This window comes from Plectropomus leopardus, chromosome 20 (genome assembly GCF_026936395.1).
Source record: "Plectropomus leopardus strain MGB_pleo_1.0 chromosome 20, ASM2693639v1, whole genome shotgun sequence".
NCBI classification, from domain to species: Eukaryota; Metazoa; Chordata; class Actinopteri; order Perciformes; family Serranidae; genus Plectropomus; species Plectropomus leopardus.
The window spans coordinates 2676335-2703279 of NC_142195.1; the positions used below are offsets into that span (position 1 = coordinate 2676335).

The window sequence follows — 26945 nt, forward strand, 5'->3', positions numbered from 1 at the left end:
AATTTGCTGAAATTAAAGCAAATACTGTCTGATGAGGTGACGTTATAAATCTGATAATGAGCACAAAGGCATACGCTCCTATGAAGACATTTAGGGAACAATGTTCATAATGAAGAGAAACCATAAAGTGAGGAAAAAATTCAGTTTCTTAAGCCTTCTTAGCCCTTGGAAACCTGGACTGACATCAGTTGACATCAGTTTTTCTTGGGCTGTCTCTCACAAGTATTTAAAACTGAGCAAGTAGGTATAATTCTCATTAAAAACATGGGGTAAAGGAAATGAGCAAATTGCAAGAAATTGGGAAAAAGGTGAGAAGACAATCTGAAAATTAATGTCTAAATAAGGAGAGAGAGAGAGAGAGAGAGAGAGAGACAAAATTATCAAAAAGGGGGAAAATGCTCAGAAACTGTATTTATAATCATTATGTTGTTGATCACAATGGTAAGACAACAGCTCTATAATCATAAACATATTTTTAGCTTGTTTTAGCTCAACAAAGATGAGACCAAGACATTTTCAAAACAATGGTAGACACAAATTCCATATTCATATTTTTTTTATTCAACTCCTATTTAAGAGGACAGCAGATTTCATCTTCACTACTTACAAGTGACAAGTTCATTTTAAGTGCTTTGTGTCTCGATGGGTCCGCATGAACATTAAAAAAAGTCTGTGAGGTTTATTTTATACTTTAAAACTCATTTGGGGTCACAGGGTTACAGGACGTGTCTGAACCACCTGTGAAGCTTCAGACTTCTGAATCCATCACCAAGACATTAAGACCCTGATGAAAAGTGTATTTTATACAGTTTCAACATCTCTCACTTTAATACATACACTACCTGTATGTAGTACAGACAATTTAAATATCATTCATTTGCATTTAAGGTCCAGTGTGTAGGATGTATGGGCATCTACTAGCAGAAATGCAGTATTATATTCATAACTATACTTTTATTAGTTTATAATCACCTGAAACTAATAGTTGTTGTGTTTTTGTTAACTTAGAATGAGCCATTTATATCTATATACAGAGCGCGTCCCGTGGATATATAAAGAGACATGGATACAGCACTGAAGGCAGGGCCCTGTTTATTCCTATGGAAGCTGTTCAGTGCTTCATGAAGCAAAACTGATCTAACCGCCGCTGTATCAAATTACCCAGATGATCAGCGCTGCTTCTGCATTACTGGACTCATAGAGCCAGCGGAGTGCTTGACTTCCAGTTCAGTACTCCGCTAACTTGAATGAGGATCAAATAACTTAATCTTTTGGCTCTTTTAGACTTTCGAAATATTATCAAACTGAATAGATTAAACCCTGATAATGAAACAAGTCATTTGTGGAGGTTTTGATGTTCAAAAATTGTAAAATTGCCATGATCGTGGGTGGCATGAGTGTGACGTATTGACGACGTGTTTATGTGTGTGACCCACTGTGGGAAGTTTAAAAAGCAGCTGTTAGCATTGCGGCTAATTCAAATTAGAAGAACAGCAGCCATAAATGTTCCCAAACTGGGAAAACAATGAGGGTCCAGGAGCTACGACAACAGCTGCCATATAACAGAGACGGTAAGCGATTGAGATTGACACATTAATATTGATATTGTTTATAAAGTGCTGCTGATGCATATGTTTTAAGTCATGCGAGAAACAGACGTCACGCCCATCATGCCTCCCTTGATAGCAGGATGCTGTGATGCAGTGTATAAAAACACACTGGAGCGGAATGATGTCATTGTTGTTTGGTTCTATGAAAAGTGCAGGTATGGTATAAAGTAAGGTATTATATATCGCCATCTCTGTGTAAAAGCAGCTTCTGTAAGTCAAAGGGAGAAGTCTTTTTGGGCACAATGGTATCACGTAATGAACCCTGGAAATTGGAGTACTGCTGTTTGGCCACTATGAAAATGGGCGCAAAGCCTCCTGCGGGTCCTCTTCCACAGAGTCCACCATGTTAGTTCTACAGGAGCCCAGAATGGACAATCAAACACTAGGTCTAGATAGGGACATTCACATTTTCCTGTCGCACACTGTAGTTATCCTACACGTTTGGCACATGGGAAGAGTTTCAGCTGGTTGCAATCTGTGATCTCACCACTAGATGCCACTAAATCCTGCACACTGGACCTTTAAGAACCATTTAAATATCAATATAATTCCAATGTAAACCCAATTACACAAAATTTGATTTAGTTACATCTGATTACAACATAAGTGTTAGAATATGTACACTTATACAAAAACAAATTAGCAGGCATGTGTGTGAAACACATCGTCAAACCCTGGCAAAATAAAAGTAGAAACCGTGCAAAATGGATTTCATTTAAAAAAGACTGTGACATGTAATAGTCAAGTGTTTCAAATAGAAAGTAAAAACCAGAAAAACTCCCAACTCCAGTAGCACTTTTTGGTGCTGTTAATCTACAGTTTTTGTATAAATGTAATGTGATAACCACCACACCACTGACAGGTTGATCCTGGTGGCTTCTGCCATCACTGAGGCACACACACAGCTCCAGTTCAGCCAACTCAGCTCACACTGTGGCGTACATGAACATACCCGTTGTAAACATATTTGGCTTCAAGTAAGACTAAAGACGCGAGCTCCACGTGTGTGTGCTCGTCTGTAAGGCTCTGGGTGAAGCTGTTGTAAGGCCTGGAGCTGCCTTGGTCCAAAACAAGCAGGCTCCCAGCCTCAGCCACTACAGGGAAGCTACAAGACAATAACAATACTTGGGTGCAGCTAAGTCCTTAAAGTCACCGTCCAAAAAAAGCCTATGCCACTATGACCTCATCTATACAGAAAGAAAGGATTTCAAGGTAGATGTGCGTGTTGACAGAACATCCCATTATTTCACGGTTTGAATTAATTTTTTTTCAATTTCACACGCTCCGTTTACTTGGACGAGGCGGGGTCGAGGTGTTTGAGGACTCCTCCCACCAGGTGGAGGCTTCCTGTGATGAGGACGTGGATCTCTGCGGCGTCGCATAGCGGAGCAGCTTTGGCCATGACGCTTGGTTTGACTGGTAAGACTCTCTTGGCGGCGTCAGCCAGCACCGAGTCCCTGCCCTGGGTGATCCACTGGAGGGCGCTGAGGATGCAGGGGAAGACCAGGGTGTCTGCTTTCTTCTCAGGGACCAGGGGCAAGCTGGTCTCGATCAGCAGCTGGGGACCTCTGTTGTCCCCCGGGCGGTTATGGAGATGCCAGCTCCTCTCGTTGTCCAGACAGCGGGTCAACATGTGCTCCACCGACACATTGAAGTTCTGCTGGTCTGGGAGTATTGAAATGACAGGACGGCTGAAGTTAATTGTTTGGGGTTTTTTGTAACTCAAAAGCACATCAACTTTTTGAAACCTGAACAAATTAGCTTGACTTCATTCAAAAACATAGAAAATGGTCATGAGCAACTTAGCAAAAAATGATCCAGCAATTTGCAAGAAAATACCAAAAAAAGTTACAAAAAATAACCTTAAAATACAAAACAAAAATATGTGAAAAAAATCGAAGCAATGACTTGATAAATAATATAATAATAATAATAATAATAATAAAAAGAAATAACGTAGTTTTAAAGACATAATTATAATTATTTAAAGATAATAAACAGGAAAAAACACAAACACAGTGTACTGTAACTGCTGCAAGTGACGGTGACCACTATGACCATAACCTTTTATGTAACATGAAAGTACTCATATATCAGAATTTGAATAATTCTACATGAGGCCATAAAATGTTAATCCTCAATCTGACTTGCTGACAATACAGTACAGTCATAACGGCAGATTAGCGCCAAGTATGGCACATGGCCAAAAGAAAGACGTGACATACATGTTACATAACCTGCTAACACACAGATGCATGTTGTGTTTAGAGTGCAGAGAGAAATGAAAAGTTCCCTGGAAGAAGATGGATGCTTTTGGTCCAGTTTAGGACATGGGTGGTGGTGTGCTTCAGCCTCTTGTGGTCAATGTTAGTATTACAAAAAGAAACACTTCGAAAAATGAGCCTTATTTATCTTCTGAATTTTTTTTTCATGTGTGGAAACCAGTGAAAAAAAAAAAATTCTTGCAACATTTTTTTCCCTTGCATTTTTTTTTTTTCAAAAAAAGGTTGTTTTGTCACTCTATTTCAAACATGACTTTTTTAAAAAAAACTTTTAACTTTGAAAATGTTCTCACTATCTTCCATAACCTCTCCTTTTTTGTCTTTAACAAAATTCTTGCATTTTTGGGGAAATGTCTTGCCATATTGCCGATTTCCTTTACCCCGTGTTTTTAAAAGAAATCAGACCAACTTGCTTAAGTTTCAGAAGTTTAAATGCTTGTGTCGATCAAGATTTCAAGGGGTTAATATTTTACAGAATCAAGAAACAGTATTACAGATAGGATTTGGAAGAAAGGGCAATTTTAACGTGCTTCTTGACTTTTCTTTAATCTTACACAAAACAAAAGATGTAAAATGATGACATCACTTTCTCGTGAAGCATTCAGGCACCTGCCACAAGTAAATAAACCTTCAAACCCATCAGACGAGCAAATCGGATAGATTTCTTTCTCAATGAGGGAGAAAGGGAAAGAGCAACTAGGCAATAAATGTCCTGCAAATTGCAAAAATTAAGTAGTTAAGTCTCAGAGTTGGAATAAAGCAAACTCGCATATTTCCCAAAATGTTCAACTATTCCTTTAGATAAATCTTAAAACTTAACTATGTTCTGGAAATAATAAGTAATGAAAGTAAATGTGATTTGTAGATAACAAGTTAAAACCACAGGTGTAATCCTGTTAGGGAGACTTCAATGTTTGTTGCCAACAGCCAAAAATCCACAGGCTCAGTGAGCTCACCTGCATTACAAGACGCGATGGCTTCCGTGATGTTTGGGCAGAACACAGCAAAGTCAAAATGGCACGGCTGGAAAGAAACAAGGAGAAAAAAAAGGACATTAATAAGTAACAATCATTTCATTCAACCATGTAGATACGACCCAAAAAAATGTAAGAATCGCATAAGAAATCAGTTTCAGCTAATATTCTCCACTGCCTCGAGTGCTGCAACTAAAAATGAGAACGATGTTTTCAAATTGTTTGATGGGCCACGGTGCAGTCTGAACAGGAATTTTCAGTCTGTTTTTTCAGTTACAATAAAACAACGAAAGAACACAGCATCTCTCGGATCCATAAAATTATACTTAAGATATACTAATAAATAGCAATACACAAATATTAACAAGAGGTACATCAGATAATAATAAAGAGGACAGATAAATGAATCGGATCATAGTTCTGTCTATCCCGAACGTATTTTCATTTTATTTGTGTGAAATCCAGTAGCAATGAACATGGGAAATAAACAACAGTCTAATATATTTCTAATATGCAACTATAGTGTAAACTAGAGCTGCAATGAAAAATCAATTAGTTGTCAACTATTACATTTTTTAAAGCAAAAACTCATTTCAGCTCATTAAATAGGATTATTTTCTAGTTGCTTTACTCTAAAACAGCAAACCGAATGTCTTTGGGTTGAGTACAAAACAAGACACTTGAGGAAATCCTCTTGGGTTTTGGAAAACATCAATATTTTTCACTAGTTTCTGACAATTTTTTTAGATTAATTTTTTAGAATAATCAACAGATTAATTGCAAATGAAAATAATGATAAGCTGTAGCACAACTACAGATTGGAATACTTTTTTTTTTTTTTTTAAAAAAAAAAGAAAACTACCTGGAATGGTAAAAAAAAAACATGCTTTAGACACTTTCTTCAAGACTATTTTTGGGTGTTTTCACCTTCATATGACAGAACATCTTAAGTGTGAAAGAAGGGAGAGAGAGGGGATGACATGCAGCTAAGGGGTGCTAGCTGGAATCGAACCCGCAGCTGCTGCAGCCAGGACACAACCTTTGCACATGTGGCTTCTTCTACCATGTGAGCTACTGGGCACCCTCACACTTTGCACATTTTCTATACAAGATGATGCTACATACAGACTACAAAACCCATGATTACACTGTTCCTATTAGCTGTGAAAACAATGATTCCAGACATTGCTGGAAGCAGCCGTTACTCACCACCAGCAGTTTGAGCATGGCTGCAGAGTCTCTCTCTCCTGTGGCATTGAACAGCAACACTCTGACCACAGGTCCACTGAAACACAAACGGGACAAAACTTTATATCAGCAACATTTCACTGATTGAGAAACTGTTCAGCAAAAGCAAGGAGCCTTCATTTTAGCACAAGAGGTAGCTCTTTTGTCTTTTCTCAGTCTCATGATGCTATGGCTATGTGCTTGTCAGTAAGAATTGGCTCCCTCAAGATGCAGCAGCTACAAGAGGTGTTATTGCATCACATGATTCTTCAAAAGTTGAGCGAATCATCTGGAAGTTTTGAATCCACAATTCCTCTGTGAAATCGCTGACTATGACGTCCCAGAAATCCCTCATACGTGTCCGTTTTCTCGTATGAGGGGCTTGCCTTTCTATTATGGCTCCATAACACGCATACGTGACCTTGGATTGGAAAAAATGACAGCTAGTGTGGTGGCTGTAATAGAAATGAAGCTGCTAATGTTTTGAACATCCATCACCATGCTTCTTGGAATGTTATCAGAGGAAAAGTCACAGAACATCACTCAGTGGAAACAGTCATCTCACAATTGTGCATTATTGATACTTTGAAAATATCACTAAAGTTTTGCACAAATCTGTAATGGAAAGCTGCCTAATGATGAAGCAGCCGTCACCTGAGTGATCTAAAACACAATGCGATGTATGACACTAGATACACTCTAACTCTGATGTAATACAGTCAGCCTCAGTACTGTCAGCACCTCCTGTAATAACTGTGTAAAGTTACTCTCATCCTATCAGCAGTGAATAGTGCACAGTCACATAGAGTTTCATGTGACGCTCACCTTGCAGTCCTCTCATGCTGGGCTGCAGTTTCTCTGAACCAGTGGACGCAGGCCTGCATGCTGCGCATGGTGTGAGCTCCATCCAAGAAGTAGGTGACTGCTCCGTGTTTCAGAGTCTGATTCCTTCCTAGCCACTCTGTGTCCGCCAGCCCTGACAGCAAAACACACACACAACCGTTCTGAATGATGTCCCATTAAACCTGGCAACTGCTTAATGTTGGATCTCTAAAAATCCTGATTCACAAATGTCACAAGTAGAACTGTGGCTCTTTTACATGTTAAGAGTTTTAATGTGTATTTGAAACAGAATCAGGACAGGATGTTTTTACATAATTAAGATGGACCTGCACTTCTACTGCACTTCTCTGGTTGTTGGACCACTCAAAGTGCTTTTACACTACATGTCACATCCACCCATTCACACACACACATTCACAAACTGGTGGTCGAGGTTTCTGTACAAGGTGCCACCTGCTGCTTTAACATTCATACACACTGACACGCCAGTGAAATTTACTGCTCATGTTACAGTAACTATTGTGATGCTGTTTCGTCTTACTTTGAATTGTCACATCACCACTTTAGAAACATAAGATTCTGTATGCTTTCTGAACAGTTGCCATTCTGAAGACAAAAATTATGTGAACTTTTTTATTTTCTAAACAAAAAGTTTTAATAAATGCAAATATCTTTAAAAACATATATGAATAACTCAATTTTGACAAAAACGTAAGATAGAACCTTATCATTCCAGGGTGACAACATGTTACCGTATTGAATGGGCTCAGTCAGAGATCCAAAATGCAACAGCAGAATGATATCTGTTATTACCTTTTTTGACAATGATTACTGTACTTGTTCTTCAGGACTCACCTTTCACCATGATGGGGCTGGGCTTAAAGGAAGTGGCCTGAAGTACAGCTGTGTTCTCAACATGGGTGGAGGGGAAGCTTTTATCTGTTGAGAGAGGACAGCTTATTGTGGAAACTTTTCAAGCAGGAAATACACAAAACTGATGTCTGTTTGGGTTTTCTTTCCCATTCAGACTCAGATGTCAGCTTTGGCTTCAATCAGGACATTTACAGAAACAAGATTTAGAACCCGCTTAATTCTGGTTTTACAAAGTTGTTTGTTTTTTTTTTAACTTCTTCAGCTGTAGAGATGTCTACAGATGTATAATGGAACTAGATGGCACTTGCCTCGTGATGCTCAAAGCACCAATAAAAATATATCTGAAAAACTCAACAGCAATGTCTCTTTCCAGAAATCATGACCCGGTTACTCAAGATAATCCACAGAGCTTATAATTCTCTTTCTGCTGAACGAAACCCACCAACCATATCACTGCACAGAATCAAGTGTGTATCTACTCATGGAAAACAAGGCTCATGACAACGTGACATGTAAACATTAACGATGTCCTCCTTGACTATGCTGTGACGTTTGTTAGCTCAGTGATGTTAGATGAGCTAGCAGTAGATGCACGCTTCTGTCTTCACAGCGATACCAATGGTGGGTGTAGTTTGGTTGAAAGAAAATAGTTCCTGCATGGAACTGCACACAACAAGCTCTGTGGATTATCTTGAGCAAACGGGTCATGATTTATGTAAAGAGACATTGCTGTTGAGTTTTTTAAATTTATTTTTTTGCACTTTATAGTCTTGGGGTGGAATCAAGGTATTATGGTTTATGAGGGTATTTGGAAATCCATAACATATGATTTTCAACAAAAACACAGACTCCCCTCTTTCTGCTAAACTGATATGCAGCATCGAGGAAATGTAGTGCACAACACAAACCACCAGAGGTCAGTCACTGCTAGTAGAACAGGCAGTTGAGATGAGAAAGAAAGCAGAAAGAAAAGAAAATAGTTCCTACATAAACTGCTCACAACACGCTCAAAGGATTAGCTTGATTATCTTGGTCATAATTTATGGAGAGAGACATTGCTGTTGAGTTTTTCATATGTATTTATTTTGTGCTTTGAGCACCACAAGCTGAGTGCCATCTAACTCCATTATGTTGGAAAGAAGGCAGACACCTCTACAGCAGATATCTCAAACACTCTGCAACTCACACAAAAACTGTTTGGACTGAGAAATAGCATGACAGTTAGGAGTAAATATATAGATTTTTGATTTTGGGGTGAACTGATCCTTTAACAATGTTTCTTTTGGTTTATTAATTTTTTTGTTTTCCTTGTACATAAGAGCTGACATCTGAGGAACACATTTATCACAGTGTTTCTAAGAAGTTGGAACAAGGCGTGCCTTTAAACTCTTCGTGATTTACCTGAGCTGCTGTAGTCTTTACGTCTAGCTATGCCAGATTGCGGTTCTATGGGAAAGTGGCTCAGGCATGTATTTAGATCAACATGCTGTATTGTTGCCAAGTTTGCACAGCGAGGCTGATCCCAAAGATAGTTTGCTTTTCTTATGAACTGACATACTGTTAATATGTTAGTAGGCATCCAATCCCACCTGGTAGACATCTTTTCTGCAGCCAAGTGTGACTCAGCTGGAGGGCCAGGGAGGCATTGGAGCGCTGGTGCTGGCCTGCCAGGCCCAGACGCAAAGGTCCACAATCTGCCTGGTAGTCTTGCAGATCTGGACACACCCACAGAGGACACTACAACAACAGGCGAGAGTCTGTTAGAGAAAAGTGAGCAGCTGGAGGACAGAGGTTGAGGTGACAGAGGTGCTAGTCTGAATGATGGCTCACTCTGATCTCTTTGGCTCTGCTCCTGAGCATAACCATGGCATCCTCTGGCTGCTTGACTGTGAAGGCAGGAACCCCTGGCTGGAAACACATCAACAGCCAATGAGATGACAGAGCAGCAGAGTAGAAAATACTGTACAAGAAGTAAAGTAAAGACTGTATGATGACACTTAAAGCGCAAAAAGCTAGAATGTTTTTATCGTATTACTTCTAGGGCTGCACCTAATGTTTATTTTTTTATCAATTAACCTATTGATTATTTTTTTGATTAACCTATCAATTTTTTTAATTGATCTATCATTTTTTATTACTCGATTAATATATTAACAAATACCAAAAATAATACTTTCAAACTTGTCATACACTGCAGGGTATTATTTCTCAACAAAAATAGCCCAGTCTTAACCAGTAATCTGAGTTTTACAGTCTGATATTAAGTCTCTTCAAAATAAAATGAATGCAAGAGCTTGTTCCACTCAAGTAAAAGGAATGTAGTGCAATCTACATATAGCAATCCAACAGTAAAATAAAAAAAAAACATTGTAAAATTCAAGTCACTTAACAAAACAGTTACTCTTTGTTACAATAACAAACCTCAAATGTAGCAGTTCAACAAAACATCAGTTTTTACAGTAAAATTAGTGCAATTTGAATAACACCATAATTTTTCTCTAACATAAATAATTATAACCAGTACATTCTTTCTGCATCAGAATAGACCAGCCTTAACTGGGCCTTAAGGCATACATTGCCTGCTGATATGAGTACTGTATTTTCATATTTATAAGCACTTATTTCTCTCATTTATGAAGTCATACAAGCTCCCGCACAGCTGACAACCACATCCTGTAAATGTTTAAAAATAAAATGCACTGTATAGCAACTGATGGCATTCTGTCCACAGAGACACAGTCAGATAGCTTTTGTTTTGAAAGGGAAGCAAGGAAGTTGAGGTAAAACAAACATCTTTGTATTTCCTCATCTCTGTGACAGAGAGAGACCTTAAACTGCAGTATAAAGTGGTATAGAGTCAACAAATGTGAGCGTCCCGCCTAAAACAAAAACGGTGAACCACCATTTCTCTAGATGTGCTGCAGCTGACACGCAGCTCAAACACACCTTGAAGATGCCTCCTTTCTGCCAGGCGATCTTTTCAATGGTGTCCCCAAGAATCTGAGTGTGGTCTATACCCAGAGAGGAGATGCCACACACCCACGGCCTCCTGTGGACACACAAGAACAGAGGAGAAAAGACAAAAATGTTTTTATAACACTGATGACAGTAAAAACTAAAACTTTATGGTGACAGTGTGTCAGTAACTACAGGTGGTCATCTGGCATCTTGCCAAACAACAGACACTTCAATGTGATTTTGGTGAATGTGAACTAACTCTTTAAAACATCAAAGTCACACAATAACACAAACTAAGTAACTGATGGAGCTGTGGTAGACCAATGGAGTCTGGCTCTGAAGAGGCGCATGAAGGAGCATGGGAATACTGAGCATACGACTTGATGAATGAGGTTTGGATTATACTGCACTGGTTGTGTGAGAGTTTGTTTTTACAATAGTGTTGCTGTGTGGACCCCCTTTCAGTCAATTCACCAAACATTTCCCAAGAAATGCACATAGTGGGATGAAGCAGCACGGTCCTAATGTTTATACATCACTGCCGACTGTCATGGTTGGGATTAGGTTGGGATTAGGCAGTCACAAACTATTATATTTAGGCAAAAAAAGGCACATGGTAAAGTGTAGAAACACACACAAACACATCCATGGGAAGCGAAACTCCTGGACTCCCTATGTGGTTAGCGGCCGTTATTACCTGAAGCTGTCCTTCAGCGTCTCAAGCGCACGCAACTGGTATTGTCCTGCCCATGCATGTTGCATGTGGGCACGCCAGCATCAGCTATCAAACACTGATATCTGACTTACTTATTTTGCAGAAGGTTATGATAGTTTTTTTTTTGTTTTGTTAAATGGTTCATGTAAAGTTAGATGAAACATGCTTGACACTCTTTAAGGCAATTATTCCAACAGGTTGTTCCACACTGATACTGGTAAGTAATATTACAGTCATATGGATCAATGCACCAAGTACAGCCCAGTCTTTATAATTATTTATTTTATTAATTATTATTATCTTATTAAATTATATTTACACATTTCTCTAAATGTTCCTCAAATGTAAAACTTATTTTTCCTTGTGCTGAATGACAATTAATGGCCTCTGAAAACGAAACCGTTTGCTCTCATCTTGGTACGAGTGCTTTCAACCACTCAGTAAACTTAAGAAAACATTAAAGATTATTCAGGGATAAATTCAAAAAGTGCAGTTACTGGATGCAAAGTACAAAACATGTACTTGCACTCCTTGCCAAAAGATATGAAGGTCATGCTGTGGCGAATCACATCTGGGTTTGTTAACATTTTTGATTTTTTTTTTCTCTTCTTATATGTGTTATTTGACAACTAACAGATAATTCTGTAAAATATTCTTGCTAGATTGTAAGAACAACTTTGTTATTTTAATAAATTTTGTTATTTTTGCACCCTGACAAAACCCATACTGGACAAAAAACTATATTTAGGATTCAATATCTTCATAAATATAACTCCTAGAGTGCACAGGGAAGAGGGTGTGCAACAGATCCAAACGAATGAGAGGCACAAGCTAATATCATATAATGCATTACAGGCCCATGGAAATGACCAATGAACCATGACTATTTGTGTGAAAACGGAGTCTGTTTGAGTGCCTTTTGTGTGTAAAGTTACAGGTTCTTTACATGATTAAATTGGACAAGATATGAGGCTTATTATGCCAAATCGACTAATAACATTTCCAGGGCAAAAAATACCCCATGCAATTCTATAAATTCAGCCAAAATATTTAACAGGAAAAACAAAAGCTTCTTTCCAACTTGACACTGAATGACCCGAGAACATTTGACATACATCAGTGCACTCAGTGCGGCGGTCAGTGGAGCTCTGGACTGAGGCCAAAGAGCTCAACAAAGGAAATTGTGTTTTGGAGGGAGAGGCATTCACTGGGTGACCTGTTGTAACAAACCGTTTGTATGAGAGCCAAGTGACCATTATTACCTTCATACTGGCCAGTCATGGTGACTTGATACTCGCCAGGTTATGAAGTGATTTTTTAAAAGAGTGTGAACATATTTAATATTTAAACATTAAATCTATTTCATCTACTTCATAGCAATGTCTCCTAGGGGTGGGACAAAAAAAATCAATATGTCCCTGCCTGACTGATTTTTGGACAGGGTATTTTAGTACTATGTCCCCTGTTTTTGGAGTAAATCTGCAGACTTCCCCATTGATTGCCATATTTGGTATTTCTGATTGCTTCACTTGCATTAATTCTATTCAAAAGGACATTATAGCCTTTACATCTTTACTGGCAAAACATTGCCAACTATTACACTGGGAGTCTGCTAAGTATCCTTCCATCTCCCAGTGGCTTAAGGACACCATATTCTTTTCAAAACTTGAGAAGATTAAGTATACTTTAAGAGGATGCACTGATACATTTTTTTCACAAATGGCAACCTTTTATCTCTTACTTCACAAACTTGAAGCTACTGCCCATCTAAATCTGTGCCTGTTTCTGTGTCTGTAAGTATAAATAACCAATGTTTTGTGTTTTGTGAGGTGGGGCGAAGGGGCGGGGGGTCATCTTGTTCATCGTTCTTGGGAGTTTGTTTGTGTTTGTGTGTGTGTATGTTTACACAGGTATGGACATATGTTTACATGTGTATGCAGTCTTGCCTATGTTTGTGCGTATTTACATGCTCATACAAAAAAAGCCTCATTTAAATCCAAACTATGGATACACTTCTGCTTCTACAACACTGAAGGGATAAACAAACTTGACACAGGCTTTTCAGTATGTAAGAACTGTCTGACAAAAGTGAAGTACACAGGAAATACCACGAACATGCAGAGACCCTTGCAGCGCCACCACCCTGATCTCCTTGCTAAGAAAGTGGCTGATGCTAATGCTAACGTTAGCAAACATGCAACCGTGAATGCAATGTTCAGCGCAAAGCTCCCTTTCTCGTCCCCGAGGGTCGCCAACATTATGAAGTCAATTGCGAATTTTATTTGCAAGGACCTCCGACCCTACCACGTGGTCAAAAATGAAGGCTTTCACCAGATGCTATAATGCTTGAGCCAAGGGTATGAAGTACCGAACGAGAAATATTTATTCCTGCACTTGACCGTTTTACAACTATTTTGTATTCTCTAGTTAGACATATTTTGTGATGTATCGTTATATGATTTTCCTGCAATATATCTGTTATCGCAGATTTGCTGTATCGTGATAATATCGGCATCGTGGACCATGTATAATGTATTGTGTATCATATCGTATCGTGATGTGATTCCCACCCCTAATGTCTCCTCTATTCAAACTAAAGGCTCTGTTTCGAAAACCTGTGTGTCAGAGCTTCTTGTTACAATATTGCAGCATTATGCTCCATTTAACATTATTATCTTTAATATTATTATCCTAATCATATCCAAAATGTGAACTAATCTTATGGAGCATGGAGAAAAGTTTTGGTGAGCATGCTCCTGGAGAACAGAGAGCCATGGAAAATATAGCAACATCCTTTAACAGTAGCCTTATGTTTTAAAATGTAACTGGTTTTAGAACTTGAACATGTGACTATGCAAGAACAGAAAGTTTACATGCACAGTAAACTTGTCTACAATAAAGCAGCTTCAGTGCCAACACTCTGCCATACTAATCACTCTAAGTGATCTCTGCTCTCTGATAAAGTGTGATAGTGGTGATTGAGCATTTTTTTATTGTGATACTACAGACAGCATTTATTGGGTCCAAACCTTTACAGATATTACAGCTGTATCAAAGTAACATTTCAGTCATGCACAACTAAAGCTAAAGCTTTCATTCGTTAATATGTAACATGATGCTCCTATAGTCTGATCTGAAGTCTGTTCTGAAACTTAAATTATTTTGAGACAAATAAATATCAAGTATGAATACAATTTGTGCCCTAGCAAAGACAGTGAAATTGTAGTTCAGTCTTTCCAGCTTGAAACATGTGAGTAAATTACAATCATTTTATAAATATTGAGTCCTACCTTATAATGTTGGTGCAATCATAAGCGCCACCAATTCCAACTTCAATTACAGCTAAATCCACCTGAAAAAAAGAAAAGATACTTAGATTCAAGCAAGTTAGTAATTAAACACTTTTTGTCCTGCTCACGAGCATGTCAGTACATCAGTGTGTCCATGAGACACACTGAACCAGAGCTAGACATCTCAACAACTACAGGCCATAAAGCCAGGAAAGTTTGCTCCGAGGATGAAACTTTTTTCATTGTGGACAGTCTTTGAGCTTTTCAAACGCTGCACTAAAACAGACCACCAAAATGGCTCATCTCTGAAGAAAGGTTTGTTTTCTTCTGCATATGTATATTCCCAAGAAACATGAGTCCATACTCGCACCTTCTCCTGCAGAAACACATGGAAGGCCAAGATGGTGAGGAAGCGGAAGTATGCCGGCATCGTTCCTCCATGGGCTTCCTGAAGACATCAAAGGAAAAAGGAATGAATAAAACATCTGTTTGCAAAGTTGCTATGCAGTGTAATGTGAAAGATGCTCTTTGTGATATAAACCAACAGAATAACCAGTCCTCTCATCTCTACAGAGGTTATTGGTGTCTTTTAGCATTCATCGTTTTGGTTTTAGGGCCCACAACACTAATGTTTGGCTCATGTTTAGTAAAAAAGCTCTAACAACCCAACTGTCCACTTGTTGTCCAGCATCAAAGAGCAGAGAGACAAAGTTAGAGACCAGCTGGTGAACATAGTTGAGGAAGCAGAGATTTCCCTCTGGAGTTGCTTGAGGCTCGAACAGAGCTGAAAGGAGAGTAAATATTGGACTAACATTCTTTAGGTGGACAACCTGAAAGGAGACTTCAATCAGTGCTGATGTGACTCCGTGTCTGATGAATGACTACTTCGTTCTAAAACATTTAAGTGTAAACTTTAAGGTTGAAAATGTGCCAAATGTCATATTAATAGGGTGTTTTATTATTAGATAAGATTGATTCATACCATGCCTGAGTATGATAACCACTCCCTCCCAAAACCTTGCTGCTCAGCGTTCACATTAGTAATATTGTTTGATATCTGATTGCATTTTTGTTATTGTGGTAAGCAGATTTCAAAGAAGAGTGATGTTATGTTAAGAAACGCCTTGTCAAATCTACTGGCTTGCTTCTACTTGTGCTAAATAGCAGTCCACTCCTTGTTTTGGTGCAGTTGGTTTTCACACCTGATTACAGGTGATTACACCACAGTATCCGAGTGCACTGAGCCGTTCAAGACTTTCTTTTAAGTGGACGGTATACAGACTCCATACTAAACAAACAAACTGGACTTTATGGTAAAGTGTACTCAGTTTGGGGGCTGGTGGCCCTGATGTGAGAGCCTCCTTAATGAGTCAAACTGCACACTGAGTGCTAGTAATGTGACTAAGTGCTCTGTCACATGAGGGTCATGCTCATCCTGACATGAGGAGTCTCATTTTCTATTGACTCCATTACAACCTGTGACACTGATAATACAGGCTGAAGCTCTGCAGAACAAAAACCTGATGCACATCAGGTAAAATGCCACAGACATGACTGCTTGGAACGCCAGCTGTTTCTTTCAGACAGTTAAAGGTTAATCTGTTGAATCATTTCATGAGTGAAGCCAATTAGTAGCCATGGTTAGTCTGTGTGTCCAACGTGTCCATTTTTAGTTCAACAGACAACAGTTAAAGGGCTGTTTTAAAGCTTTGTATCCACTGTTTCCTACAGAATTAGAATCTGTGTGTGTCTCTTTTATCATTCTGTATCCCCTCTTTAAATTCTGATGTTTTCACAGGTCCATAAGCAATGGGTTAGTTCCTTTTTTTCCTCAGCAGCAGTTTGAGGAGTTTGTGTCACGGGGTGGATAAGTGAAATTCTCTCTCGCTCTATGAATGGTCCAGTCTAATGAATGGTCCAGCTCCAAAAATACAAAAGGCAGATGTTTTCATTGTGGCGGGCAGCCATGAATAAATGACTGTGTGGAGTGCATCTGTGCCTTGTTACATGGCCTACCTTAGTTTCATCCAGCCGTCCATAAACCTGCCAGAAGTATTTAGTGAAGAGCTCTTTTCCAATGGGCTGTCCATTGATTCGAATCCTCTCCCTGACTTGTACCAAATGTGGAGAGCTATGACAAACATCAAAAGAAGAGTGTTTAGCCAGTGTAAGGAAATCAATAAATATAAATGTTAAACATGCATTATTTTGCCTATTTCACATGTAATTTATGGATTTATATTATTACACTGGCAGGTCTATGACAACAGACCCTTATCAATGATGTTGTATCGCCACATGGAGTTTTTCTTTTCTTTTCAAACTAAATGTTTGTTCAAAATTGAATGCTTCTTTCCCAGAAAATAGAAAGAAAAAAAGAACTAGTCACAGTTCGGCAAACGCACATACAAATAATAAATCGTAGCAACAAGAAAGAAAATAAAATAGTACAATAAAATAAAAATGAAAAAAATACCTAGCTATCTATGTTAGCAGCTTTCTGTCAACAATATGGTACTGTCGCTGTGGTCTTCAGTGCACATTAAAAGGACTTATTTATGATAGAGGACTCACAACCTGCAAAACTGAGGAAATAAACAAAAGCAAAGTCACCCTGCTTTCAGTGAAAAAAAGAATCCTTCTCACAGCAGACATTATGGCATTTTACACCTTTATCATTCTTTCTGGTACATGAACTGACCTCACGTGATCCCCAGCTCATACTGCATTCGTGCAATGTTAGTAAAGCGGAAAGAGCGAGAAAAACACCTGCTATTCCGATTCGGGAGCGTTCACATATTATTTCAAGATGGTTGACCTAAAGCTAACCTCGTAGCCACAAAAGCTAAGTTGTCTACTTCTGTTGTGTTACATACAGCATTTGCAGTATGTTACAAGACTGTAAACAGCTGGCGGCCAGCTGGCAGAGATGGGGTAATAAAGGCATGGTTTTTTTTTTTTACTTATAACTTGGTGAATTAAGCTTTTTTTAACAAACCAGAGCTGGTGATGGTTTGAACAGTGGACTTACTATCTCGAACACTAACAAGAGTAATCAAGAAGAGTTAGGTTTTACTTTGTTTCTGTTGAGTTTGAATTAAGTGTGATGATGATGAGTTTATGATGTAATTAACCCAGTAAACCATGACTGAGAGACAGTTAAATCCAAAAGGTGTACTGTTGTATTATTGTGTATTTATGTTTATTTATGTGTACTTGCCATTGGAGGAGGGGTTACTGGTCAGGTACAGTGGTGGTTAAATAGTAATACTCTGTAATACTGTATAAGCCGAGCCCTTAGATCCTCCTCCCAGGGAACGCTTGCTCCTTCCAGTTGGCAGCCCCTAAACTAGTCTCCCAGCTAGATTCTTGAACTCTGTGGAGTCTTTAAAAAAGCAGTTAAAAACCTTCCTGTTCAGACAGGTATTTGGGTAGCATAGTGTTTTATGTTGGAATTGTGTTTTTATTTGCTCTCATTGTATATTTTATATATTTTATTATGATTTGTTTTTCTTTTATTTTATTTTGTTTGTGAAGCACTTTGTGAATGGTGTCTTGTGAAAGGTGCTATATAAATAACCTTTGCTGGCTTGCTTGCTTGCTTGCTTGCTCTACTATATCTAATTACAAACAAAGAGCATGAGGCCCATGTACTTGCAAATCCCCCCTTCCCCCCAAATAGTGTAGAGTTTCTCGACAGACTGCAGTTTTACCTGTAAAATCCTGTGCGGAAGCCATAACTTCTCAAAATCTGCTCAGTGAACGCACATGTTGACCCCTGAAAAACAAACGCAAACACTCTGAGGCCACGCTTGTGTAGCTGTCACAACCGTTTGTGTCCTCAGTGAATGAACGCACGTTTGAAAACATGTTTGCATGACCTTCTGACAGAGCTTGCATAATGGGAGCTTAGAGCTCAATATTAGCAGGAGTTAGCTAGCTCACCTTGCCCTTTGTTCCCGTCACATGAATGATATTGAGGTGGTCGAGTTCCTCCACCTTTGAAACACAAACACACATCAGATAAATCACAAAGAGCTCTGTCATATCTATGTGATCTTTGATGTCGTCACTGTTCCATGTGTAGTACTGGATCTGTAAGAGACTCACTGTGAGGCCGGCTCGTTCCAGGAAGCCTCTCATGGCCTGGAGCTGCAGCTGAGGGTTGCTGCGCTCCTGTCGTACCTGCTCCAGACAGCTGGCATTGGTTTGCAGTGTGTTCAGAGTGCAAATGGCGTCCTGCAGTAACACCAGAGAGTGAAATGTTTAGAATCATAGCACGCTTAAAAACAACCAACCAAAACATGCACAGCACAGGGCCGCTGCTCTGTCACAGTTTGTTATTCTCTTAAATTTCTCTTACATTTTCTCACTTAATTCTCAGGTAAGATAAAATATAAGAAAAGTCAACTCCAGATGCATCAAATCTGCTCTTACCCACGTGCGCTCAATGATGAATCCCACTCATCATAAGTCACCTGTTCGCACAGGTAACACCACCTAAACACTACATAAGGGCAGGTTTTGTGCCATGTGCAAAGACGTGGTGTGACGTGTGGTACATGAACAAGACTGGAGACATGACGCGAAAAAAGGTTGTAAGAAAAAGAACTTCAGCGGGAGTGAAACTGATGTAGGCCGACTGTTAAATAAACTTAAAGTAAATGTGATTTCAAAGTAATGCAGCACGCTGCTAACAGTACAAGTATGCATGCAAAAAGGTTTAATTAATTGAACCCTCTATGGTACAATGTTGCCTCAAGGCAACATACCCATTTTTGGCCTTTTACACTCATACAATACATCCCCAGTTATGATGCAAAACGTTGAAACAGAAATGGGACCATAAGGAACCAACAGCAGTGTTTAAATTTGTCACATGACTCTCTGGAGGCCATGCTGAATCCCTTTTTTTGCAGACTTTCTCAAACGATCAGCTCAGCGATTTCGCTTCACAAAAATTGTCTGAAATGTCATTTCTGAACTGTCATTTCTTGGCCGTTTTCAGTCTAGAACAAAATTGATTCCTGATAATATATGAGTAAAGCTTTATTTTTTAGACATTTAATGTACTTTATCTGCTAATTAAGTAATGGAAACTTGTTAAAATGCAAATGTTGCCTTGAGGCAACAATGTACCATTATGGATTCACCATGACACCATAACATTTTGGTATTGTGTATTTAGGTGTATACTGTTCAAAAGCATACAAGTTATCATAATGTTCTTTTTATCTCTACAATTTAATGTACATAAGTTTGATTTTAGTTGTGTCAGGAAAGACACAAGGAGACTGACAGACCAACTTGTTCTCACTCTGAACTCATCACATGGTGCCACTCGGACTGTACCCTCCACGTCAACCTATGAAGTTTTAGGTAGGTGAAGTCCTGCACTCCTTATGTGGTTACTGGCAGTTATTACCTGATGCTGTCCTTTAGTGTCTCAAGCGCACACAACCAGTTTTGTCCTGCCCACATGTGTTGCATGTGGGCATGCTCACTGCCATCCGGCTTTCTGCCATGATAACAACACCACCAGTTCTATTCGATGGCACTCTCGTCTACCGCGTGTGCTGGACATGAAAGGTGGCTTTTGGTGTCACACTCGTACGCTGAAAGCACTGACAGGCGCTATTTGACGAGTTTGGAATGACAATGGGTTGACACTCATGAAACTGAAAACAAGCATTCAAGTGAAGCACCAGCAATCAAACACTGACATCTGACATAACTTTCTTGTTTTGCAGAAGGTTATGTTTCATCTTTTGTTAAATGGTTTTTGTAAAATTAGATGAAACATGACTCTTTAACGCATTCATTCCAACAGGTTGTTCCACATTGATAGTGGTAACTGATATTACAGTCATATGGATAAATGCATACAGTACAGTATATTTCCTTAATCCAGTCATTATAATTACTCTAAAAAAAAAATCCTAATTTTATTAAATGATATTCATGCATTTCTTTAAATGTTCCTCAAATGTAAAACTTATTTTTCCTTGTGCTGGGTGACAATGAATGGCCTCTGAAAACGAAATGTTTTGCTCTCATCTTGGTACAAGTGCTTTAAACCACTCATAACATTAACTAAAAAATAAAATAAGTTAACATCAGTAATTCCCAAAAAACAATGTGCACTAATAACATAAGAACAAATCCTATATAGGAGCAAAAAAAAAGAGAAAATCTGTTTGTGTACTTTTTCCGTCAGCCATGGAAGTAACCATACAGGCACCTTTTAATTTTACACGCACATGTTAATTGAGAGCGACATGTTGAGGTTGAGGAGAGTCGGGGTCTCGTGACCGGCTGTCTGACAGTAGAATCTATTAAAGTCCAGCTGTTATCCATCAGAGATGACCCCGCTGTCTTGGTTAGCTAACAACAGATCAGAAGGTCCGACTTCTCCTTAAACTGGACCTGGAAAGATTTAGTCCCGAAATGATCTGTCTGTTCACTATTAAGTCTATCACCAGAAAGTTACTCATTTTTAAAGGAACAGTGCCAAGCATCATCTCTAACTTCTCAATGTTTTCAGTTATCTAACATTGTGAAGTTTTAGACTGTAGGTCAGTTAAAAAAAATCTGAAGATGCTTCAGGAATTTAAAGTTTTCTGACATGCATTAAAACACATTAAACAATAATAAAATGTATTATTAGTTGCAGTCCAAATCAATCTTTTCTACACCTGCAAGCTGTTTTTTTTAATATCTGAATTTGGACAAGACTGTCTTTAAAGGAAATGTCTGATGATGATTTACGGCTGTATAAGTCTGATGATATTCTATACATTTCTTCAATAAATTCCATGAGCAAATTAAAACCAACAGAAATTTATCAAGTACAAGCACTGAGTGTATAACAAAACTTAAACTATCCTCTTCCTCTGTGCCACTGAGCGTCATTATTTTTCCATTATTGTAGGTCAGCCTGGAAGTTAGGGTCAGTCTGGTTCCCTCGTCAAAAACCATGTGCGATTTTTCCACTGGATTTTGACTTATTGCTTAAAATAAACCCTGTGGGAAACAAACATTTATGATACTTACACATTTTTCTTAAGCAAGACCATCTTCATAAATGAACGCCACTTTTAGAATTTTTGGAAGTCTAAATATATTCACCAAGTAAAAAGTGAATGGTAGGCTATAAACAAACTACACCACAGTCACATGACTTTATCATCCCTACCACAATGAGGCTGTGAAGCCGTGTTCTGTAGTTTTACGTTCTGTAGTTTTATGAAGCCATTTGTTAGTAACCGCCTTTTTTAAGACATAAAAACGTCAGAAATCACAAGTGTGTATTTACGGACATATTTATGTTTTAGAACAAAATGTAAATGTCCCTTCAGCTTGTGTTAACCACAGACCTTATTTCAGGCTTTTAACCAAAAATCCATTCAAAACAACCTGTCGACTCTGACACGCGAGAACCGGAAATCCTAGATTGCCAACTTTCAGAGTTTTAGGACTCATTACCATATAACATTCTGCTGCAAAAAACAAATTTGGATTAATCCACTTCTGAAAATAGTCCCTAAGTTTAGTAGTGTTTTCAGCTGGTACTAAACAATTACTGATCCTTTGTTAAAGATTTACATATTTTAACATATTCAGCAGTAACCAGTGAGCTTGGGGCTGAGAGCCAGACAGGGCAGGGAAGTCAGAGTGCACTGAGAGATGGACTAACACATTGGTTTATAGTAGGGCTGCAAATTGCAAACATCCTTAATTCATTATTGGTCAAATTAACAACTGACTGACTGATTAATTGTTACTTGAAAAAATATGAAAACTTTGCTTATCATAAACAACAGCACTTTTTCCTTAATCAAACTTAAGAGCAACATTTTGCATATAATTCGATGACATTGCATAACCTATTGATTAATTAATTAAAGTTCATATATCTGATAAAATTCTTAACAAATGATTAATTGTAATTATCCCTAGTTTACTGTAAAAAAAAATACAAAAGAACACCAGCCTTGTCCTTCAAGCAATTAGACAAAAGCCTGAAGCATCTACAATTAAAGCAAATAATACAACGGCTGCTATCAGACACTACAACAGATGCTATTATCATTTTACTACAAGACGTTTTCACTCAAATACAATAAATGTACTCATAGATTGAGTATTTCTAACTGGGCATCCTGCAGAAAAAAATTTGTCTCAGAGCTTACCATTTCTGTCAAGCCTCCTAAACCCGAGGCAGGATCATGTGCTCTAACAATGCTGCATCACCTTTTTTGGCAGGTATGATGTCGTCCACATCAAGAGACACACACACACACACACACACACACACACACACACACACACACACACACACACACACACACACACACACACACACACACCCTTGTCTGGCTCCACCTCACTGTCTCCTGCTGGTGATTTTTGTGGGTGTGTGTAACATTTCTTCACTTTTAGTGACACTGCAGGAGCAGCACTGAGAGACTCTGACATTCCTTTTTTTTTTTTTAAAGAATAATGACAATCAAAAGATTGATGTTAGTGTTGCTTGGCTCGCAGCTGGTTCCAGGCAAGAGACAGTTTGGTAAGTTACATAACCCATCGTAAAACAGTGAACACTTCAGCTTTCACACGGATCAAACAAGACCTCACATGTCAGTAAATGATTTTTGTAAAGGTGCTGCTGGTAGGTGGATTATTTTTAAGGCAATGTTTTCCCTTCTTTCCAATATTTATACCCAACAAACTAACCGTTCATAGTAGCTTAATATTTACCATACAGGAGAGTGGTACTAATCTTACCATGTAACTCTCAGATTAATCAACAATGAAAATAATTTTTTATTGCAGCTCAAACTAGCTCGGGGGAAAACCCATCAATTGGCTAAATCAGCTTTATTCATCCAGTATTAGTTAGTTTAAATGAGCACAAGAAAGCTAAAAATGGTTAGCAAACATTTCATTACTATGTACAGATGTTAATATCTGTTAAAAAAAGGGGGGGGGGGAATTATTCGGTCTGGGGGGAAAAAAATGACAAAGCATAGTACTGCAGTATTTTTTGTGGCAATATCACACAAATGCCAAACTTTTTTTATAGCCTATTAATCATTGATACAACAAATGCAAACTGAGCTTTTGGTAGCCTACTGGAATAATATCCTCAATTGCATTTGTGATTAAACATATTATTGTGGAAAGCTGAGTTGAATTTCATAGCCACACCCAGGCCTGATTGCTGCCAGACCTTTCAAATCAACAGATCACATAAATAGAACCTGTCTGACAGGGTGAAGTAGGCCATATTGAACACATCACGCTGCGATCCAAAGAAATTCAGGAGCAGATCAGAAGAAAAGTAATTGACATGTCTCAGTCTGGAAAAGGTTATAAAGCCATTTCTAAATCTTTGGGACTCCAGCGAACCACGGTGAGAGCCATTATCCACAAATGGAGAAAGCATGGTACAGTGGTGAACCTTCCCAGGAGTGGCCAGCCTACAAATATTACCCCAAGAGCACAGCGACGACTGATCCAAGAGGTCACAAAGGAACCCAGAACAACACCTAAACAACTGCAGGCCTCACTTGCCTCAGTAAAGGTCAGTGTTCATGACTCAACCATAATTTAGCGACGAGGCAAAAATGGCCTGCATGGCAGTTCCAAGGCGAAAGCCACTGCTGACAAAAATGAACATAAAGGCTCATCTCACTTTTGCCAAAAAACATCTTGATGATCCCCAAAGCTTTTGGGAAAATATTCTGTGGACCGATGAAACAAAAGTTGAACTTTTTGGAAAGAGTGCATCCCGTTACATCTGGTGTAAAATGAACACAGCATTTGATAAAAAGATCATGCCAACAGTGAAACATGGTGGTGGTAGTGTGATGGTTTGGGGCTGCTTTGCTGCTTCAGGACCTGGACAACTTGCTGTGATTGAAGGAACCATGAACTCTGCTCTCTACCAACAAATCCTGAAGGAGAATGTTCGGCCATCAGTTCGTGACCTCAAGCTGAAGCGCACTTGGGTTCTGCAGCAGGACAATGATCCAAAGCAAACCAGCAAGTCCATTTCTGAATGGCTTAAAAAAACAAAATGAGGGTTTTGGAGTGGCCTAGTCAAAGTCCAGACCTGAACCCAATTGAGATGCTGTGGCATGACCTTAAAAAGGCGGTTCATGCTCGGAAACCCTCCAATGTGGCTGATTTAAAACAATTCTGCAAAGAAGAGTGGGCCAAAATTCCTCCACAGCAATGTGAAAGACTCATTGCCAGTTATCGCAAATGCTTGACTGCAGTTGTTGCTGCTAAGGGTGGTTCAACTAGTTATTTTGGTGTAAGGGGCAATTACTTTTTCACATGGGCCATGTAGGTTCAAATGGCATTTTTTCCCTTAATAAATAAAATCGGCACTGAAAAATGCATTTTGTGTTTACTTGTGAGTTATCTTATAAACTTATATTTAAGTTTGCTTGATCTAAAATGGCTAAGAGTGACAAAGGTGCAGAAAAAGTAAGAAATCGGTAAGGGGGCAAATACTTTTTCACAGCACTGTATACTGTATATAAAACAATAACAATGGAATTTATAGAGAGGAAGCCAATAATGCCATGGTGCTGGAGTAAATATGGGAGGATCAGTGTCACGTGCTACTTGATCTATTTGAGGTGACGGTATCATAATACATAATGGCGACAGTGACTATCATTTGATTTGCATTAATGTAAAGCTGCAACAAGTGAAAAACAGTCTTGTGACTTTCTGAACAGTTTCATGTTTAAATGGCTCTTGAGATACAGCAGTTTCAGTTATGTTGAGTTAAAACCTCACAAGCAACATAATAAAGGTAAATACACATAACGTGAAAGTGGCCCCGCTCAAACCAACATATGGTATCAGAGGTTTGGAGCACGTGTAAGCACACTGGCTGAACTTTGACTCAGCACTGGCAGAACAGATAGCAGCACAGACAGTGAGCTCTGTTCACACAGTAACTTTTCATAGCACAGTCACTCAGCGACTAAGAGCTCCTCCGGCAGCTCATGTTCACCGGCCTCCACCATGCCAGGCAGAGTTTATGTGGTATCATATGGTCCGGTCAGCCATGTTTCTGTCCATCTCTAAACTGTGCCAGTCATTCAGACCCGGGTTACAAACTTGTCAAACTAGCGCTCGTGGCTAGCTAGCTTCTTAGCAGCCGGTGCAAAGATAGGTAGAAGAGACAGAAAGAGCGCGTACCTGGTACTCCATGCCCGGTATGTGAGGGGCCGTCTTGGTGCTGTAGTATCTGACTGAAAAACCCGCCAAACTAGACGCCCAGCACTTGTTTCGGAGCCGCGCGGCAAACACGGAACCCCGCTGCAGCACGCTCAACATGCACACCATCATGGGGCGTCGAGCTGTCACAGGAAGCTATAACCAAATATGGGTGGTAACGTACGCTTACGCAGTGACGTCACGACACGCCCCCACTTTAACCAATACAGCCATGACTTTAACAGGCCTTTTTAAAAGCTGTTATATTTCTCATAATACAAATAAGAAACATAATAATAATAACGGACTTTTTTAACGTTTTTTTTAAAGATGGTCTTATGTTATAACAAAAGTAAGAAACAGTGCGCCCAATGAACTTTTTTTTATTTAAAATATTTTCTTATTTAATTATTTTATGTCACTATTTTATTTTGTATTTATTGTTTTATTATTGTTATCATTATCATTATTATTACTTGTTTATTGATTTATTTGTATTTTGATTCTTTATTTCTTCATGATTTCAATACAAAATACTGTGATTCTGTGTCTTAAAAATGTTGGCTCCCCTGCTGGGATGCACTGTATGTGTTTTGTTTCTTTGTGATATTGCTGACTGTACACGCTGAAGAAGGGCCTCTGGCCTTAGACATCCGTCTGGCAATAAAAGAAGAGTTAAACTGGAGTGCTGTCCTGATCATCACTGCTTATTTTATATCGAGACAGCCTACACACATTAAGTCCACCATTATATCAGGGACCTACTAAAGTAAAAATAAAGCAAATCAATATTCATATGTATACATTATTTATGAATTATTTACGACAGTGTATGTGTAAAGCCGTGCAAGACATGAATAAATCATAAATCGATAAAGACTGGGTACTATATGTGTTTGAAACAATTTTGACTAACAGTATTACCTTCTATA

The 26945-nt window shown here is 38.7% G+C and overlaps 1 protein-coding gene across 1 annotated transcript; it reads right to left on the minus strand.

The window, feature by feature from the left end:
• Positions 1-538: 538 nt before the first annotated feature.
• fpgs (folylpolyglutamate synthase) lies at positions 539-26184 on the minus strand. Its single transcript, XM_042509238.2, has 15 exons — positions 25996-26184; positions 18883-19011; positions 18718-18771; positions 18486-18550; positions 16789-16903; positions 15143-15220; positions 14773-14834; positions 10756-10858; positions 9640-9717; positions 9399-9546; positions 7792-7875; positions 6919-7069; positions 6076-6151; positions 4849-4915; positions 539-3275 (listed from the first exon to the last, which is right to left on the minus strand). Exons 1-15 carry the CDS (start codon positions 26143-26145, stop codon positions 2899-2901), a joined length of 1737 nt encoding a protein of 578 aa, XP_042365172.2. The 5' UTR covers positions 26146-26184; the 3' UTR covers positions 539-2898.
• Positions 26185-26945: the final 761 nt, after the last annotated feature.

Coding starts and splice junctions, on each gene's coding strand:
- fpgs (XM_042509238.2), bottom strand. CDS start 26,145: ATGATGGTGTGCATGTTGAGCGTGCTGCAGCGGGGTTCCGTGTTTGCC. Junction 19,012..25,995: donor TACCGGGCATGGAGTACCAG/GTACGCGCTCTT, acceptor GTGTTACTGCAG/GACGCCATTTGCACTCTGAA. Junction 16,904..18,485: donor TTCCGCACAGGATTTTACAG/GTAAAACTGCAG, acceptor TGTTTGTCATAG/CTCTCCACATTTGGTACAAG.